The sequence below is a fragment of the Monodon monoceros genome, unplaced genomic scaffold (genome assembly GCF_005190385.1).
Source record: "Monodon monoceros isolate NGI ecotype Baffin Bay Population unplaced genomic scaffold, NGI_Narwhal_1 Super_Scaffold_3, whole genome shotgun sequence".
NCBI classification, from domain to species: domain Eukaryota; kingdom Metazoa; phylum Chordata; class Mammalia; order Artiodactyla; family Monodontidae; genus Monodon; species Monodon monoceros.
The window spans coordinates 43,573,295-43,592,531 of record NW_021703780.1 but is presented as its reverse complement, the minus strand read 5'-3'; the positions used below and the strand labels follow the sequence as shown (position 1 = coordinate 43,592,531).

The 19,237-nt window shown below is 39.5% G+C and overlaps 1 protein-coding gene across 17 annotated transcripts in view; it reads left to right on the top strand.

The window, feature by feature from the left end:
- DST (dystonin) overlaps positions 1 to 19,237 on the top strand; it is a 497,869-nt gene that overhangs the window by 295,540 nt on the left and 183,092 nt on the right. For all 17 annotated transcript variants that reach the window (XM_029242504.1, XM_029242501.1, XM_029242518.1 and 14 more), the window contains 3 exons: positions 11,364 to 11,476; positions 11,572 to 11,678; positions 18,823 to 18,942. In XM_029242504.1, the coding sequence (XP_029098337.1) occupies positions 11,364 to 11,476; positions 11,572 to 11,678; positions 18,823 to 18,942 (340 nt within the window). The remainder of the gene's footprint in view (positions 1 to 11,363; positions 11,477 to 11,571; positions 11,679 to 18,822; positions 18,943 to 19,237) is intronic.

The window sequence follows — 19,237 nt, the reverse complement described above, 5'->3', positions numbered from 1 at the left end:
CCCCCCCCCCCCCCCTCCCCCCTTCCCCCCTCCCTCCCTCCTTTCCTCCTCCCTCCCTCCTTCCTTCCCTCCCCCTTCCCCCTTCCCCCTTCCCCCCTCCCTCCCTGCATCCCTTTCAGCTCCTTCCGTACTGCTGAGTACACACCAGTTTCCCAGCAAAGCCTGACCTGTCTGAGCCCAGCTCTCTGCTTGCCCTGTGCCTGTACCCAGCAAATGAAGCACAGTGGAGAAAGTCCGACTTCAGGGTGTATTCCCAATCTCATGGTTCTGCCCAGCCGTCTCTTCTATACATGTTAATTCACCCCTTCTCTCCCTCACACCCTCTGTCCTTCCTCACTCCTGCTTTCAGAGGATTTTGAGGCCAGAAGGTAGAAAGTCTTTCTTTTGGCTCCCAAAGGTACAAACCTACCTTCCTCTACATCCATCTCGCCATCTTTTCCCTGGTTTGATGGGCGTCCTCCCTCCACCTGTCCAGGGCTGTCCCCTCCTGCCCTGCTCTGGACCCCATCCCAACTGTTGCCTCAGAAACCTTCTTTCTCCTTCTAGTAAACTTTTCTCTCTCAAAAGATCTTTCTCACTGGATTTTAAGCCCACTGAAGCCTCTTCATTAATAAAACAATTAAAAAAACCTCTCTCAACCCCATGCTTTTTTCCATCTACTGCCATAGACCATTTCTTTCCTTAAAGGGGAAGACTTCTCAAAAGAATTGTCCGCACCCTCTGTTTTCATTTCTTCACCCCATACTTATTCTTCAACCCACTTGAATCTGGCTTCTGGCCCCCAAATCCACCAAAACCACTTCTTCTAGGGTCATGAGTGATTTCAGGATAAATGTGGGTATCCAGGACACATTTTCCAGGCCTCATCTTATTTGTCAGTATTTGACCCTACTGACTGCAGGTATCTTTTCTTCATGAAATGCTCTTTTTCTTTTCTGGCCCCACCCTGCCCTGGTTTTCCTCCGTTTCCTGGACCATTCCTGCTCAGGACCCTTTCCACACTCAGACTGTCTCACAGGCTGGTGGACATGGGAGTTCTTCAAGGTTGCCTGTCTGCCTTTCTCTTCTGTGTTGACTCTCGTCCGTATCTACACCCCTGGCTCTATGCATTTGACCTTCTGTCTCCCAGCCTGTCCACTTCTCCCCACTGCTGCCACGTTCTTTTGCAAGTCACCCTGACCTCTCCCTGGATTCTCTGGGAGTACTTTCACCCTTTTACATTTCTTCTCTGTCTGACCTCAGAGCTGAAAGCTTAATCTCTTAATCCTCCTTAATGCATTTTAATAGTTTTCCATAGTTCTTGGGAAAACGTTCAAAATCCCTTAAGAAGCTCATGAGATTCTGCATCATCTTGGATCCTGCCATTCATCCAGCCTCGTCTCTCCCTGTGTCCCCCTGCTGCTTGCTGGCTTGTGGCCAGAGCACTGGTCCCCTTGTACGCACGCTCCCTCTAACACAGTGCACGTGTGTGCTTTTGCCTCCTGCCTGGTACTCTTCCACCAGGTTTTCTCCTGGTTTCCCCCCAGCTCCCTTCAGAGCTCTGAGCTCTCCATACACAGAGTCCAATATTCTTTAAAATTTTTTAAAATTTTGTTGAAGTATGGTTATTTATAATGTTTTGTTAATTTCTGCTGTACAGCAAAGTGATTCAGTTATACATATATATATATATTCTTTTCCATTTTGGTTTATCACAGGATATTGAATATAGTTCCCTGTGCTATACAATAGGACCTTGTTGTTTATCCATCCTGTATATACTAGTTTGCGTCAAAAAACGTGCAGAAGACCTAAATAGATATTTCTCCAAAGAAGACATACAGATGGCCAGTAGGCACATGAAGACATGTTCAAAATTGCTAATTATTAGAGAAATGAAATCAGAGTCCTGTATTCTTAATGCCTTACTGCCAGGCACATAGTAGATGCTTATTAAATATTGAGTGAATGGATGAACACCTAGTTTGTTGCCTGGGAAGGATTATTTATAATTAGCATACCAAAGCACCACATTCTGCTTCTCTGATTACATTGTGTTACATTGTTTGTGTGCCCATAGATAACTTCTTAATAACTTCTGTACATTGCTCTGTATACTTAGTTCTCCAAGTACTTTCATATGGATCTTCTCTTGAGACTTTGGGCAAATCAGTGGGGTTTTTCAAACCATATGGTGCAGCAGCCCCCAATGCCCTCCCTCCACCCATACACATTTTTTGTAGACGGGAAGTGTGACACAGGTGTCTGGATGTGTGTTCAAAGTCAAATTAAGTTAGGACTAAATCACAGCTCTTTGACTTTTTCCACCTCAGTATAGACTTTTTCTCTCAAATATGTAAAAATTTGTCTTTAATAATTTTTGGAAACTTTAAAAAACTGTGGTAAAATATACAGTCAGCCCTCAGTATCCGTAGGTAATGGGATCTGCAGATTCAACCAACCAGGGATCAGAAATACTACACGATCTGGGGCTGGTTGTATCCACTTATGCAGAACTGCCTATACAAGGGGGCTTGTAAAGGACTTGAGCATCCGTGGGCTTGGGTGTCCTTGTGGGTCCTGGAACTGATCCACCGTGGATACTGAGGGACCATGGTACGTAACGTAAAAGTAAAATTGGTCATCTTAACTATTTTTAAGTATACAGTTCACTGGTGTTAAATACATTCACAATATTGTACAACCATCACCACCATCCGTCTCCAGAACTGTTTTCATCTTGCAAAACTGAAACTCTGTGCTCATTAAATAGGAACTCCCCCTCCCCCTCCCCCCCCCTCCCCCTAGACCCTGGCAACCACCATTCTACTTTCTATTTTTTTTCCAGCTAAGAAAGGAAATTATTGCTCAGTGTCCTTTCAGATGATCAGATATCTCAAACCACAAGGTTTATTTCAGTGGTTTTGATTTTATTTTCAAAACAGTCTGTTATGAATCATGGACATAGAGAACAAACTGGTGGTTGCCAAGAAGAAGGGGGTTGGGGGAGGGATGGGGTGAGAGGTTGGGGTTAGCAGATGTAAGCTATCCATCCATATAGGATGGATAAACAAAAAGGTCCTACTGTATAGCACAGGGAACTGTATTCAATATCCTATTATATTCTGTAATGGAAATGGAAATACATATATATATAAAAGAATATATATGTATAACTGAGTTACTTTGCTGCACAGCAGAAATTAACACAACATTGTAAATCAACTATACTTCAATAAAAAAATTAAAATTAAAAGTTAAAAAATATGTTACCAAATGGTATCTTTTCCCGAAGTCATCATTTCATAGTGTCTTCCAGAGTTAGACCAGCATGAAACACCCCCCTCCGCCACTCCAGGCCTAAGTGTGTTCTTTGCCTCTAGATTTAAACAGTAAAAATCAACACTGGAAAAGAATGAAAAGGTTTGCTGTCTCCTGGTTGAGTGTATAAGGCATGTTTGTGATTGTCCTGTTTGTCTTGTTATATCTGATATTATTGAGGATTTTTTTTCCAGTACAAAATGTTAATAATTTTGAAGGAAAGATTAGAGACTAGGGGAATTCTAAGATGGTTTAGTTCCCAACTTCCCTGATAAGATTCACCTGGAGGAAGGGGAGAACCTTGTTAAAATAGAGATGACCAGGCCTTCCGCAGTCTGGATCAAACCATTCCAAGTACGGGAAGCGTTCGTATATTCGATGAATACTGTTTTGTTAACAAGCTGGAACTACATCTTAATTCTTACAGTTTGTTTTTCTGAGTATGCCAGTGTGCGCACATACACTTTGTGGTGTTTCTTTCTGGGAATTACCGTCATTATCATTTTCCCCAGTAGCAGAAGCATGAATTCATCTGTATTTTCTTTATCCTGATTTTTCAGCTTCATATTGGACACGACTGTTTGATGAGTTCTCAGTGTATAATGCCAGCGGAGTGCAGCATTTTGGCTCGGGCTTTGCATGGAGACAGAGCTGGGTTCAAATACTGAGTGCTCCTTGTCAGATTCTGCCCTTGTCCAAGTTATGTAATGTCCTTAAGCTTCAGTTTTTCCGTCTGTAAATTCAGGATAATAACACACCCTGCTGCTCAGGGTTGTCAGGAAGATAAAGTGAAACAGTGCCTTTAAAGCCTGTAGTGCACTGCCTGCCACATAGTAGGTATCAATACATATGAATCCCTGTTGTTGTTTTGTGACTGTTATTATTTTATAAGACATCCCAGCTGGGAACGTGGCCAAAAGCTGAAGCTGAGTGCACATGAGGACATGAGAAGGGAGGATTCAGAGCCCAGGAGCAGTAATTAGTGCTTTTGAAAATGTTACAATTGATCCCTTGCATGTTGTTTTCACCCCACGCCTATTTTCCAGATTGTTTTCAGTAGAGAAAAGCCCTTGGGAAACCTCAAAACCATGTGTATTTGTTTGGGTGATGGAGGAGCTGTGATATCGGATCCTGTTCCCTATGGATTTTGATGAGGATTTCAAATCCTGATTGGAAGCCTTAGATGGTGGCTTTGTCTGTAGAAATTAGTGAAAAGAAAAGGATCAAACCTAAAATGGAGACTATCTCCAGAAATTTGAATTAGTGGTACTTTTCAGTCCCCAAAGCTCATCTGTTCCTTTATTATCCATTCATTCTTCAAGTGTTCATGTGCTGGGCATTAGGCTGGATATTGAGGATAGAGATGTGGATAAAACATGGGTTCTGCCTTCAGGAAGCCCACAGTCCACTGTGAGAGATGGACAAATGCATAGTTGTAACAAACTGTGGTAACTACAGAAATAAAGGTAGCACAGAGCACTGGGAACAGAGAAGACCATTTCCTGGAGGAGACGGTGGTGGAACCAAGTCTTGCAGGAGAATTTGAGTTGACCAGGTCGTGTCATCTCGTTGGGGTGAAGTGTGCAGTGGACATTTCCTGAGCAAAGGAGAGATAAGAAAAACCTGATGTTTTTATTTTGTATTAATGGACTCTGCTTCTCTCCCTCATGTTTGTAAAAGGGAAATTTCTCAAACATAGGTTGAGGGTTCAGATCCTGGGTAGCCAAGACTTAAGTCTATACTCCATAAATGACTGCTGAGTGCCAACTGAGAGCCAATACAACCCAACAAACTCTATGAAATTTCTTTTTATATGTACCACATCTTTATCCATTCATCTGTCATGGACATTTAGGTTGTTTCCATATCTTGGCTACTGTAAATAGTGCTGCTATGAACATAGCGGTGCATGTTTTTTTTCTTTTTCCTTTTTTTTTTTTTTTTTTTTTGCGGTACGCGGGCCTCTCACTGTTGTGGCCTCTCCCGTTGCGGAGCGCATGCTCAGTAGCCATGGCTCACGGGCCCAGCCGCTCCGCGGCATGTGGGATCTTCCCAGACCAGGGCACCAACCCGTGTCCCCTGCACCGGCAGGCGGACTCTCAACCACTGCGCCACCAGGGAAGCCCTTCCTTTTTTTTTAAGTGAAGTGTAGTTGATTTACAATGTTGTGTTAATTTCTGCTCTATTGCCTCTGCTAATGGCAAGCTCCCACTCCTACACTCTCCCACCTCCCACCCCTCACCCCCTTGGCAACCACCAGTCTGTTCTCTGTGTCTATGAGTCTGTTTCTGTTTTGTAGATAGGTACATTTGTGTCCTATTTTAGATTCCACATGTAAGTGATATCACACGGTATTTGTCTATTTCTGACTTACTTCACTTAGTGTGATAATCTCTAGTTGCATCCATGTTGTTGCAAATGGCATTATTTCATTTTTTTATGGCTGAGTAATATTACATTGTGTGTGTGTGTGTGTGTGTATATATATATATATATATATATATATATCACATCTTCTTTATACATTCATCTGTCAATGGATATTTAAGTTGTAACAAACTCTATGAATTTAAATCTTTTTTTTCCATACTTTGGAAACAAATCCTGATTTGGACTTTGACTATTGATATTTCTTATATATGTCCTTTCAGCAGTTGTCACATTTTTGGTTCAGGATTTGGTAATCTTGTGTCTGCACTAATGTATTCTTTTCTTAGCTAACTTTTATCAGTGCCCTCTCTGGTATGTTCCGATGGCAATTTCTAACGACTTTCTTTCCAGGTATTTTGACTTTGCTTCATGCTCCTTGTAGTTGGGCTCATTGGTGTTCGACGTGATAAAATATGGAAGCCTAATCTTCACCCATTTGTGACGCTAAGTCACGTTTTCTCTCAGAATCGTATCTAATTCTTATGTGAGCTAATATGTTAATAAAGTGTTTGAGGACTGCAAAGTTACTTGGGGTGTCTATACCAAAAAATCTCTTATAGAATTTTAATGTTCCATTAGTTTGGCTATCAATGTGGGTGATGATATCTTTATATTTTATACACACACACATATCTCTCTCTCCAAATGCCTCTATATACATAAATACCATACATATATATGTATATTTGCTTGTGGGTGTATATATATCTTATTTTGTCCAGGGAGAATGCACTTTTAAAATGGGTGTTGTATGCAAGATAAGCATTACTTTTATCCAAAATTATTTTGCATTATGACCGTTACTGTTTCATTTGATACCTTTTTGTCCTGTATTTTTGGGAATAAATCAAAGACACTAAGCATGCATAGAAGTGCTTTGCAATTTTTGGCCTTTCTTTCAACTTCATCTTATGGCCTTATTTTGGTTTTATATTTCTAATTTAAAATGTATGTGACCATCTCTTGTTTTTATTTCTTTGTAAGCTGTTTTTACTCATTTAATGGGAAAAAGGTGGGATATAAATATGTTTTAAAAACTGCTATCCGTGATGATCGAGTCATTTAGAAAAGATTACAGTATCATAGAATAATAATACAAGTAAGAGTCACAATGGCTTTTTTTCCATAAAAAGACTAGTATATATTATTTTAGTGGCAGAGGATTACATTATACGATTTTCAGTGGTCTTCAGTGAACAGGGAAATTACACTAGTTAACACTCCACTATCTAAACTAATACAGGAACTTCATTGCTCACAGCCTTTGCTTAGACAAACCTCAGATGGGAATAAAATTTCCTGTAAAAGTGCCCCAAAAGGGAGATGTTACAGTGAAATGGAACCTTTAGAATGAAAATAAAAATCTTCTGTAGGTGGAAAATAGTTGAAGTTTTTAAGGGTTATATGATCCCAGTGAGGTGATGAAGGAGAAAGAAAGGTAGATCACAGCACATGTGACTTCTGGAAGCTCCAGACAATTGAGGAAAAGCAGGATGGGAGACTGAAAAGGGACCCCAGGGGAGGGTAGAATTATGACAACTTGGAGGCTGCTACTTTTTCGCAGTAGTTTTAAAAAAGCATTTTCCTTCATTAAGGTTTGTCTACTGCAGTCTTTCAGTGGAGGAAAACCGTTGCAGCTTTTGTGCCATTAAAGGGTTAAATATCATGAAAAAAGAGGTGATTTACCCCAGATTGATGCATTACACAGCTGCTTTTGTGCTGAAACAACTATGTCATTCTGAAGGAGGTTTTATGTTTTGTTCTCTCAGTGGAGAACTAAATTCTTCAATGACTTTATTCATTCTCGGGGATTACTCAGTGTTTACTTTCTTTGCTAATGGCAGGCTTTGCATGGTAACATGCCCTTTCTTGTCGGGAGATTTGGCAAACTCAGAAACGTTGGTTTTTTATTTCTTTAAAATGTCAGAACTTTGTGGACGCAAAATAATTTTTTGAACTTCAGAGGTTTGTTTTTGTCTAGACTATCATCCACACCTGTTTAGTAATCCTGAAGTTGGAAGATTCTTCAAAATACTTCTGTGAATAAAAAATGTTATTTTTAGGTATGTCATTTACCTATGTTGTTGTCAGTAGATTCATAGTTCGTGTAATCAATGTGGGTTCCCTTTTCAGTGATCATATTGGTGGTAATGTGAAAAGAATTAAAGAATTTCCAAATAATTCCTGGGAAATAGGTAGGTAGGTAGTTACATTTCAAGGTTATGAACACTTCTCGACTTCCCTGGTGGTGCGGTGGTTAAGAATCTGCCTGCCAATGCAGGGGACACAGGTTCAATCCCTGGTTCTGAAAGATCCCACATGCCGCGGAGCAACTAAGCCCACACGCCACAATTACTGAGCCTGTGTTCCAGAGCCCGCGAGCCGCAACTACTGAGCCCATGCACCACAACTACTGAAGCCTGTGTGCCTAGAGCCCATGCTCCGCAACAAGAGAAACCACTGCAGTGAGAAGCCCACGCACCACAATGAAGAGTAGCTCCAGCTCGCCACAACTAGAGAAAGCCCACGTGCAGCAATGAAGACCCAATGCCACAAAAAAAAAAAAAAAATCAAGGTTATGAACACTTCAGAGGGCTATAAAACTGTGAGTAGATTTCTTTGGAGGTCTGCTTTCTCATCAGATAAAAATAAGAGTACAGATTTCTGTTTCCCTCCCTAAGATAAATGATATATTTTCCTCGTGTAAACAGTCTTCTCATAGTGTTGAGAATAATTGTGTTTCATCCTCCCATACTACCTCTGAGCCCTCCCACTCTTTCTGCAGACCCTCAAAGGGTTATTTTGAGAAAAGCAGATTGCCCTTGGTGGTTGGAAAGAGAGCCTTTCCTTAGATGTTGAGAAACAGGTTCTTAGAGATTTTAGAGGTGGGTGCCACTCTTTTTGAAGACTTTACTGTTTTCACATTTGTTTCTGCATTCTTTTAATGCTTTGGTTTTGAGAGGAAAGTTTCTTGACTGGCTTCTGGCCTTGAGTTAAGTTTCCAGCTACTGTGTTTTGTCACTTTGTATTCAAGGAGTATTCAGGAAGTCTTTTCTTGTCTTATATGTAGATAGAGCCAGCCTCAATTATCCCTGTGGTTTAGAGCATCATGGAAGTCTCACAGATTAGAAAGAGGTGAAATCTGGGGTGTGCATGTGTGTAATGTGTGCTCGTGAAGATATAAGCTAATGCTTATTTTAGTCTTTCATTTATGGTTCAATTTACTAACCAACCTACTTACCAATTTATTGGTACACTCTTTATCTCAGCAGAAGGATAAAATACAAAGGTTCATTAAAACCACATGGTTCTTGCAGTCTTAGAGTTGACCAGTCAGGAGAAACAAGATGTGCCCTGCATATTGAACAGTGAATTTAGAGGGCAAAGAAGTATGTGATTATTCCAGGTGCCAAATTAACTGACACAGGCCCAAGACTATAAAGAGTTCAGGGAACAGAGGGGAAAGAAATGAGGGCTGGAAAGATGAGTGAAGGCACCACAGAGGAGGTGGGGCTTGATCTCTGCTCCCAGGATGAGAAGAAGTTGGATTAGATGGATGCTTTTGAGGTAGTGGGGTTTAAATAGATTGAATGCGACACATATTCATATATTGAGTAGGCCAAAAGGTTTGTTGCTTTTTGCATTAAGATGCCTCTAGTAGCGCTTAGTTGTCTTTAACTTCATTCGAAACAATTTTGTTAGCTTGTATTGTGACAGCTATCATATCAGCGTGCATTTAAAAAAAAGAAACTTGTCAAAATTGGTGAATTTTTGTGTAGCCATTTTAATATTGAAGATGGAAGAAAAAAAGCAACATTTTTGGCATATTATGCTTTATTATTTCAAGAAAGGTAAAAACGCAACTGAAACGCAACAAAAGATTTGTGTAGTATATGGAGAAGGTGCTGTGACTGATCGAATGTGTCAAAAGTGGTTTGTGAAGTTTCATGCTGGAGATTTCTCACTGGACAATGCTCCACGGTCGAGTAGACTAGTTGAAGTTGATAGTGATCAAATCGAGACATTAATTGAGAACAATCAACCTTATACCACGCGGGAGATAGCCGACATACTCAAAATATCCAAATCAAGCATTGAAAATTATTTGCACCAGCTTGGTTATGTTAATAGCTTGGATGTTTGGGTTCCACATAAGTTAAGTGAAAAAAAACTTTCTTGACTGTATTTCCGCATGCGATTCTGTACTTAAACAAAATAAAAATGTTCCGTTTTTAAAACAAATTGTGATGGGTGATGAAAAGTGGATACTGTACAATGATATGGAACGGAAGAGAAATGAACCACCACCAACCCCACCAAAGGCCGGTCTTCATGCAAAGAAGGTGATGTTGTGTATATGGTGGGATTGGAAGGGAGTTCTTTATTATGAGCTCCTTCCAGACAAACCAAACGATTAATTCCAACAAGTGCTGCTCCCAATTAGACCAACTGAAAGCAGCACTCGACAAAAAGTGTCCAGAATTAGTCAACAGAAAATGCATAATCTTCCATTAGAATAACACAGGACTGCATGTTTCTTTGATGGCCTGGCAAAAACTGTTACAGCTTGGCTGGGAAGTTCTGATTCATCCACCGTATTCACCAGATATTGCATCTTCGGATTTCCATTTATTTCAGTCTTTACAAAATTCTCTTAATGGAAAAAATGTCATTTCCCTGGAAGATTGTAAAAGGCACCTGGAACAGTTCTTTGCTCAAAAAGATAAAAAGTTTTGGGAAGATGGAATTATGAAGTTGCCTGAAAAATGGCAGACGGTAGTGGAACAAAATGGTGAATACGTTGTTCAATAAAGTTCTTGTTGAAAATGAAAAAATGTGTCTTTTATTTTTACTTAAAACATGAAGGAACTTTTTGGCCAACCCAATATATTCTGATCATGAGGAATTTGTAGACTGCTGAAAGTTTATACATTAAAATTGTTGTATTTTCCTACATTTGCTTTTGGCACACAAAAGTTTATGAGAGAAGCGAGTGTCGACTGAAAAATGTACAACCTAAAAGTTGAAAGTTGTGTTTTATTCGGTGGACAAAACTGAGGACTTAATCCCGGGACACAGCATCTCAGATAGCTCTGAGGGACTGCTCTGAAGAGGCAAGTGGGGAGCAACAAAGACCAGGGAGTTGGAACATCAAATGATTACTGTTAATTAAAGAAAAGCAGACATCTCAAGTTAAAGGAATTTAGCGCTTTTCTATGGGAAGATGCAAGAGTCTGGGCTTACTGAAATCATTCCTTTGATATGCACCTCCGCTGTCTGGGGCCAGTATCCTGCTTTTCTCATTCTGAGTCTTCTCAGGGTGCATCATCAGGGGTGACTGCAGTGTCTAATGGTTTGATGGCGGGCATCCTGTTTCCTTCCTGAGTTCCCTTAGGACTCAAGGTCGGGGTGGCTGTAATGTGATGGCTTCAAGGCTGCAACATCCTTCGTTTACTGATATGGCAGGGGTCGTTTTTAGTTCACAGACTGGTAAAGACTGGATGAAAAACTGTATTTCAACACAGGCTTCGTAATAATATTTGCAGGAGTTGTTATGTCAATAGGTACACATGTAAATTTCATGTTGAATTGGCAAGTGAAAAACACCATTAATATGGTGCATTTTTTCCTAGGCCGGACCTGATAGACATGAATACTGTTGCTGTTCAAAGCAACCTTGCAAATTTAGAGCACGCTTTCTATGTAGCAGAAAAAATCGGTGTTATAAGACTTCTGGATCCTGAAGGTGAGTGATTATTTTGACCAGATGTCCACGGGCTGGAAAGTCTGATACAAAGTAATTGATCAGCATTTTGAAATAATTCATGTTGCTGCTTTTAGATGTTGATGTCTCCTCACCTGATGAAAAATCAGTAATAACTTATGTATCATCTCTCTATGACGCATTTCCCAAAGTCCCTGAAGGTGGTGAAGGCATTGGTGCAAACGTGAGTATTGATTTTTCCATTCTGAAGCTGCTGACTCAGAATTGACTGAATTCTCTGACAGTGCTTTTTACAGTTTTTTTAATATGACTTTTTAAAATTGAAATATAGTCGATATACAACTTTGTGTTAATTTCTGCTGTACAACAAAGTGATTCAGTTACACACACACACACACACACACACATTCTTTTCTTTAATGTTACTTTCCATTATGGTTTATCATAGGATATTGAATATAGTTCTGCTAACTTCAACCTCCCACTCCACGCCTTCCCTAACCCCCTCTCCTTTGGCAACCACAAGTCTGCTCTCTATGTCTGTGATTCTGTTTCTGTTTCATAGATAAGTTCATTTGTGTCATATTTTAGATAGCACATATAAGTGATATCATATGGTATTTGTCTTTCTCTTTCTGACTTACTTCACTCAGTATGACAATCTCCAGGTCCATCCACATTGCTGCAAATGGCATTATTTCATTCTTTCTTACAGCTGAGTAATATTCCATTGTATGTATACGTGTCACATCTTCTTTATCCATTCATCTGTCAATGGAGATTTAGGTTGTTTCCATGTCTTGGCTATTGTAAATAGTGCTGCTATGAACATTGGGGTGCATGTATCTTTTTGAATTAGAGTTTTGTCTGGCTATACGCCCAGGCATGGGATTCCTGGTTGTTGTTTTTTTTTTTTTTATATATATATATAGTTTCCTTTGCTGTGCAAAAGCTTTTAAGTTTCATTAGGTCCCATTTGTTTGTTTGTTTGTTTTTTTGTTTTCATTTCCATTACTCTAGGAAATGCGTCAAAAAAGGTCTTGCTGTGATTTATGTCAAAGAGCATTCTTCCTATGTTTTCCTCTGAGAGTTTTATAGTATTCGGTCTTACATTTAGGTCTTTAATCCACTTTAAGTTTATTTTTGTGTATGGTATTAGGGAGTGTTCTAATTTCAGTCTTTTACATGTAGCTGTCCAGTTTTCCCAGCACCACTTATTAAAGAGACTGCCTTTTCTCCATTGTATATCCTTGCCTCCTTTGTCATAGATTAGGTGACCATAGGTGTGTGGGTTTATCTCTGGGTTTTCTATCCTGTTCCATTGATGTATATTTCTGTTTTTGAGCCAATACCATATTGTCTTGAGTACTGTAGCTTTGGAGTATAGTCTGAAGTCAGGGAGCCTGATTCCTCCAGCTCCCTTTTTTTCCCTCAAGATTGCTTTGGCTATTCAGGGTCTTTTGTGTCTCCATACAAATTTTAAGATTTTTTTGTTCTAGTTCTGTAAAAAATGCCATTGGTAATTTGATAAGGATTGCACTGAATCTGTAGATTGCTTTGGGTAGTATGGTCATTTTCACAATATTGATTCTTCCAATCCAAGAACATGATATATCTCTTCAACTATTTGTGTCATCTTTGATTTCTTTCACCAGTGTCTTATAGGTTTCTGAGTACAGGTCTTTTACCTCCTTAAGTAGGTTTATTCCTAGGTATTTTATTCTTTTTGTTGCAGTGGTGAATGGGATTGTTTCCTTAATTTCTCTTTCTGATCTTTCGTTGTTAGTGTATAGGAATGCAAGAGATTTCTGTGCATTAATTTTGTATCCTGCCACTTCACCAAATGCATTGATTAGCTCTCGTAGTTTTCTGGTGGCATCTTTAGGATTATCTGTGTATAGTGTCATGTCATCTGCAAACGGTGACAGTTTTACTTCTTTTTTTCCAATTTGGATTCCTTTTATTTTTCTTCTCTGATTGTGTGGCTAGAACTTCCAAAACTATGTTGAATAATAGTGATGAGAGTGGACATCCTTGTCTTGTTCCTGATCTTAGAGGAAATGCTTTCAGTTTTTCACCATTGAGAATGATGTTTGCTGTGGGTTTGTCATATATGGCCTTTATTATGTTGAGGTAGGTTCCCTCTGTGCCCACTTTATGGAGAGTTTTTATCATAAATAAGTACTGAGTTTTGTCAAAAGCTTTGTCTGCATCTACTGAGATGATCATATGGTTTTTATTCTTCAATTTGTTAATATGCTGTATCACATTTATTGATTTGCATATATTGAAGAACCCTTGCATCCCCGGGATAAATCCCACTTGATCATGGTGTATGATCCTTTTAATGTGTTGTTGGATTCTGTTGGCTAGTATTTGGTTGAGGATTTTTGCATCTATATTCATCAGTGATATTGGTCTGTAATTTTCTTTTTTTGTAGTATCTTTGTCTGCTTTTGGTATCAGGGGGACAGTGACCTCATGGAATGAGTTTGGCAGTGTTCCTTCCTCTGCAATTTTTTGGAAGAGTTTGAGAAGGATGGGTGTTACCTCTTCTCTAAATGTTTGATGGAATTCACCTGTGAAGCCATCTGATCCTGGACTTTTTGTTTGTTGGAAGATTTTTAATCACAGCTTCAATTTCATTACTTGTGATTGGTCTGTTCATATTTTCTGTTTCTTCTTGGTTCAGTCTTGGAAGGTTACACCTTTCTAAGAATTTGTCCATTTCTTCCAGGTTGTCCATTTTATTGGCACAGAGTTGCTTGTAGTAGTCTCTTATGATGCTTTGTATTTCTGTGGTGTCAGTTGTTACTTCTCCTTTTTCATTTCTAATTTTATTGATTTGAGTCCTCTCCGTCTTGAGTCTGGCTAAAGGTTTATCAGTTTTATCTTCTCAGAGAACCAGCTTTTCGTTTTATTGATCTTTGCTATTGTTTTTTTTTGTTTCTATTTCATTTATTTCTGCTCTGATCTTTATGATTTCTTTCCTTCTACTAACTTTAGCTTTTGTTTGTTCTTCTTTCTCTAGTTCCTTTAGGTGTAAGGTTAGATTGTTTATTTGAGATTTTTCTTGTTTCTTGAGGTAGGATTGTATTGCTATAAACTTCCCTCTTAGAACTGCTTTTGCTGCATCCTATAGGTTTTGGATCGTCGTGTTTTCTTTGTCATTTGTCTCTAGGTATTTTTTGATTTCCTCTTTGATTTCTTCGGTGATCTCTTGGTTATTTAGTAACGTATTGTTTAGCCTCCATGTGTTTGTGTTTTTTATGTTATTTTCCCTGTAATTTATTTCTAATCTCATAGCGTTGTGGTTGGAAAAGATGCTTGATATGATTTCAATTTTCTTAAATTTACCGAGGCTTGATTTGTGACCCAAGATGTGATCTGTCCTGGAGAGTATTCCGTGTGCGCTTGAGAAGAAGGTGTAATCTGCTGTTTTTGGGTGGAATGAATTATAAATATCAATTAAATCTATCTGGTGTATTGTGTCATTTAAAGCTTGTGTTTCCTTATTAATTTTCTGTTTAGATGATCTGTCCATTGGTGTAAGTGACGTGTTAAAGTCCCCCACTACTGTGTTACTGTTGATTTCCTCTTTTATAGCTGTTAGCATTTGCCTTATGTATTGAGATGCTCCTATGTTGGGGGTGCATATATATTTATAATTGTTATATTTTCTTCTTGGATTGATCCCTTAATCATTATGTAGTGTCCTTCCTTACCTCTTTTAACATTCTTTATTTAAAGTTTCTTTTATCTGATATGAGTATTACTACTCCAGCTGTCTTTTGATTTCCATTTGCATGGAATATCTTTTTCCATCCCCTCACTTTCAGTCTGTATGTGTCCCTAGGTCTGAAGTGGGTCTCTTGTAGACAGCATATATTTGGGGGGGTTTTGTTTTGGTATCCATTCAGCGAGCCTGTGTCTTTTGGTTGAAGCATTTAATCCATTTACATTTAAGGTAATTATCGATATGTATGTTCCTATTACCACTTTCTTAATTGTTTTGGGTTTGTTTTTGTAGGTCCTTTTCTCCTCTTGTGTTTCCCACTTAGAGAAGTTCCTTTCACATTTGTTGTAGGGCTGGTTTGGTGGTGCTGAATTCTCTTAACTTTTGCTTGTCTGAAAAGCTTTTTAGTTCTCCATTGTATCTGAATGAGATCCTTGCTGAGTAGAGTAATCTTGGTTGTAGGTTCTTCCCTTTCATCACTTTAAATATATCGTACCACTCCCTTCTGGCTTGTAGAGTTTCTGCTGAGAAATCAGCTGTAACCTTATGGGAGTTCCCTTGTATGTTGTTATTTTTCCCTTGATGCTTTTAGTAATTTTTCTTTGTCTTTAATTTTTGTCAGTTTGATTACTGCGTATCTCGGCATGTTTCTCCTTGGGTTTAATCTGCCTGGGACTCTCTGCACTTCCTGGACTTGGATGGCCATTTCGTTTCCCATGTTAGGGACGTTTTCAACTATAATCTCTTCAAATATTTCCTCTGGTCCTTTCTCTCTCTCTTCTCCTTCTGGGATCCCTATAATGCTAATGTTGGTGCGTTTCATGCTGTCCCAGAGGTCCCTTAGGCTGTCTTCATTTCTTTTCATTCTCTTTTCTTTATTTTGTTCCATGGCAGTGAATTCCACCATTCTGTCTTCCAGGTCACTTATCCGTTCTTCTGCCTCAGTTATTTGCTATTGATTCCTTCTAGTGTATTTTTCATTTCAGTTATTGTATTGTTCATGTCTGTTTGTTTGTTTTGTAATTCTTCTAGGTGTTTGTTCTTTAATTCTTCTAGGTCTTTGTTAAACATTTCTTGCGTCTTCTCAATCTGTGCCTCCATTCTTTTTCTGAGGTCCTGGATCATCTTCACTATCATTATTCAGAATTCTTTTTCTGGAAGTTTGCCTGTCTCCACTTCATTTAGTTGTTTTTCTGGGGTTTTATCTTGTTCCTTCATCTGGTACATAGTCCTCTGCCTTTTCATTTTGTCTGTCTTTCTGTGAATGTGGTTTTCTTTCCACTGGCAGCAGGATTGTAGTTCTTCTTGCTTCTGCTGTCTGCCCTCTGGTAGATGAGGCTCGATTGCTGGATCTTATGGTAATTCTATTTTTAGTTTTCTGAGGAACCCCCATACTGTTCTCCATAGTGGCTGCACCAATTTACATTCCCACCAATGGTGTAGGAGGGTTCCCTTTTCTCCATACCCGCTCCAGCATTTGTTATTTGTAGACTTTTTAATGATGGCCATTCTGACCAGTGGGAAGTGGTACCTCGTTGTAGGTTTGATTTGCATTTCTGTAATAATTAGCGTGGTTGAGCATATTTTCATGTGCCTGTTGGCCATTTGTATTTCTTCTTTGGAGAAATGTCTATTTAGGTCTTCTGCCCTTTTTTCGATTGGATTATTTTTTTTGCTGTCAAGTTGTATGAGTTTACAGTTTTTAATTATCAAATATTTTTTAAAGGATTTGAGTTAATAGGTCACTTAATTTAGGGATTTTCTTTTTAAACTTACTGCTGTTTTACAGCTGCCCTACTTGGTATCCTTCTCTGCAGAGAAGGTATGCAGAGAATATCTCACTTTTGAAATCACTTTCAAGTTTTTTAACTTACATGATTCCAGGAGATAAGGTAGCTCTGAGTTGGTTTCTCATTTAAAGGTGAGGCCCGAAGGAGGGCGATTTGATTTTGCCAAATTAACAGAGCTTCTTCGTAGCAGGACATGGTCTCTGACGAGTAGCTTTGGGCTCTTTATTTAGTCCTCTGCTTCCCAAAGTCTGTGCAGTTCATTTCAGCGGTGCGTTTTGCACTGGTCCTGCTGACAAGTGCTGTGCATTTCTGGAGGACGGGACATCCTGTACATGACGTGCATTTGGGGGGACCCCCCTCACCCTGACTTCTCCACTCCTCCTGCAGATTTCTCCTTTATTCTGTCTCACTTTGAAGGTTTGGGAGCTCCCCTTTCAGGTCTCTTATTTCGCCTCTGTGTGCTATTGCTTGAGGCTTGTTTCCATTCTCTCCTCATGTTCTTTCTCACAAAGGCTGGTCCCCAAGTGACTTGGTCCCATGCTCCCCCTCTGCTCCAGTGTCTGCCAGTGACTCAGGGTTGAGTGTTGCTCCAAAATGTTATTGTGGCCATTCCTTGCTTGGTCTTCTCACTGCCTGTACCCAGTTCCTCACTCTTACCCCTTCACTAGAATGAGGATGACAGCTTTCTTTTGGCTTACTTTCTCCATTGTTTTTCTCTTCCCATAACTCTGCACATTGTCGCCACATGAGCTAGAAAAACTTCCGTGGCTCCATGTGGCTTGCAAGGTTCAACCCAGTCTGGATGTTCTGATGTCCACAATTCTGCCTTTTATCAGTTCTGCTTACCCACATCATTCCCCACATGAACTGTTTGTGGTGTCCGGGGCATTTCTGTTTCAGAGTCCTGACTCCCTTGACCCCCATCCCCCATCTTTTCTCTGCTCCTTCTGCCAGCCACCAACAATTACTGGTCATGGTACAACTGCTCAGGGATTCCCTCTCCCAGGAAACCTTCAGTGATCATTTTGAGGCACATTTATGCTCACCTGATTCTTAGCGCCTCACATGTACGTACCCGTTTCCGTTATTTCAGCACTTCTTAAATGCTGCTTTTCGTTTTGCGTAACTGTTTATATTATGACTCTCTGAGTCCTCATCTAGACAGAAACTCTTTGATAAAAGAGATCATGTCTTGAAGTATTATATTTTTATTACAATGCTTAGCACAATGCTTTGAACATCATAAGCAGTCATCAAATACTTAATTGAGTAAGGCAGTTTACAATTTTCCAGTCTCCTCCGTTTTATAAAAAGTTTGCCTAACAGTACTTGAATCATCCCACATGTACATTTCCTCTAGTTTTCACTCCTGTCTGGTTTCCTATGTATCGCCTAGCTCTTTGACTTTCAGATATAAGGTGGACTTAGAAAGGTTGGCAGAGAGGGCAACTAACCTGGCTTATGCAGGCTACGCCTTTTGAGTGCCTTTCTTGAGTGCCTGGAAAACACCCCAAATTGATCACAGTGTTCTTTTTTTTCTGCTACATTTCAATGCAGCCTCTGAAGCCTTTGTAACACAGTGCTTCAGGCAGCCTAGATCCCTGGATCAGAGCTGGCACTCCTTAGGCTAGTCTTAGTGGTCAGATGTTGATCGTGTGTTTTTAAGGCTGTTTAAGTGGAAAGGATTGGGACCGGGTGGAAAGGAAGAAAACATGGAGCTGGTCCTCTCTGTCAGGCTTAAAGCCCTGCAAATCCACAGAATGACCTCTGGCCAGATTGTGTTAGACGTGAATGTTAACAATCTGCAGATATAGACCTTCTCTGCCATCTTCTCGTTGTAGGATGTTGAAGTCAAATGGATTGAATACCAGAATATGGTCAACTACCTCGTCCAGTGGATCAGACACCATGTGACCACTATGTCCGAGAGAACATTTCCTAATAATCCTGTAGAACTCAAGGTCTGTGTCCCTATAGAAGTTAAGTAGGATTGAGTTTATTATTAAACTTTTAAATAATGCTGAAATGGTTCTGTCATTTCAGAAATTGAAGAAAAATTGCCCTTGGCAAGGTGCTAATCATCAGGCAAATTATTTATTTATTCGTCTCCTATTGTACAGAGAAAATGGAAGTCAACATTAATAATTAAAAGATAATAGTGACAACATCTTAAAGAAATTTATAGTCCCTTTGGTTTGAATTGTTGAGAGTTTTAAGGTTTAATTTGGGAAGGTTTCTGGAAGTGACGTTGCCAGA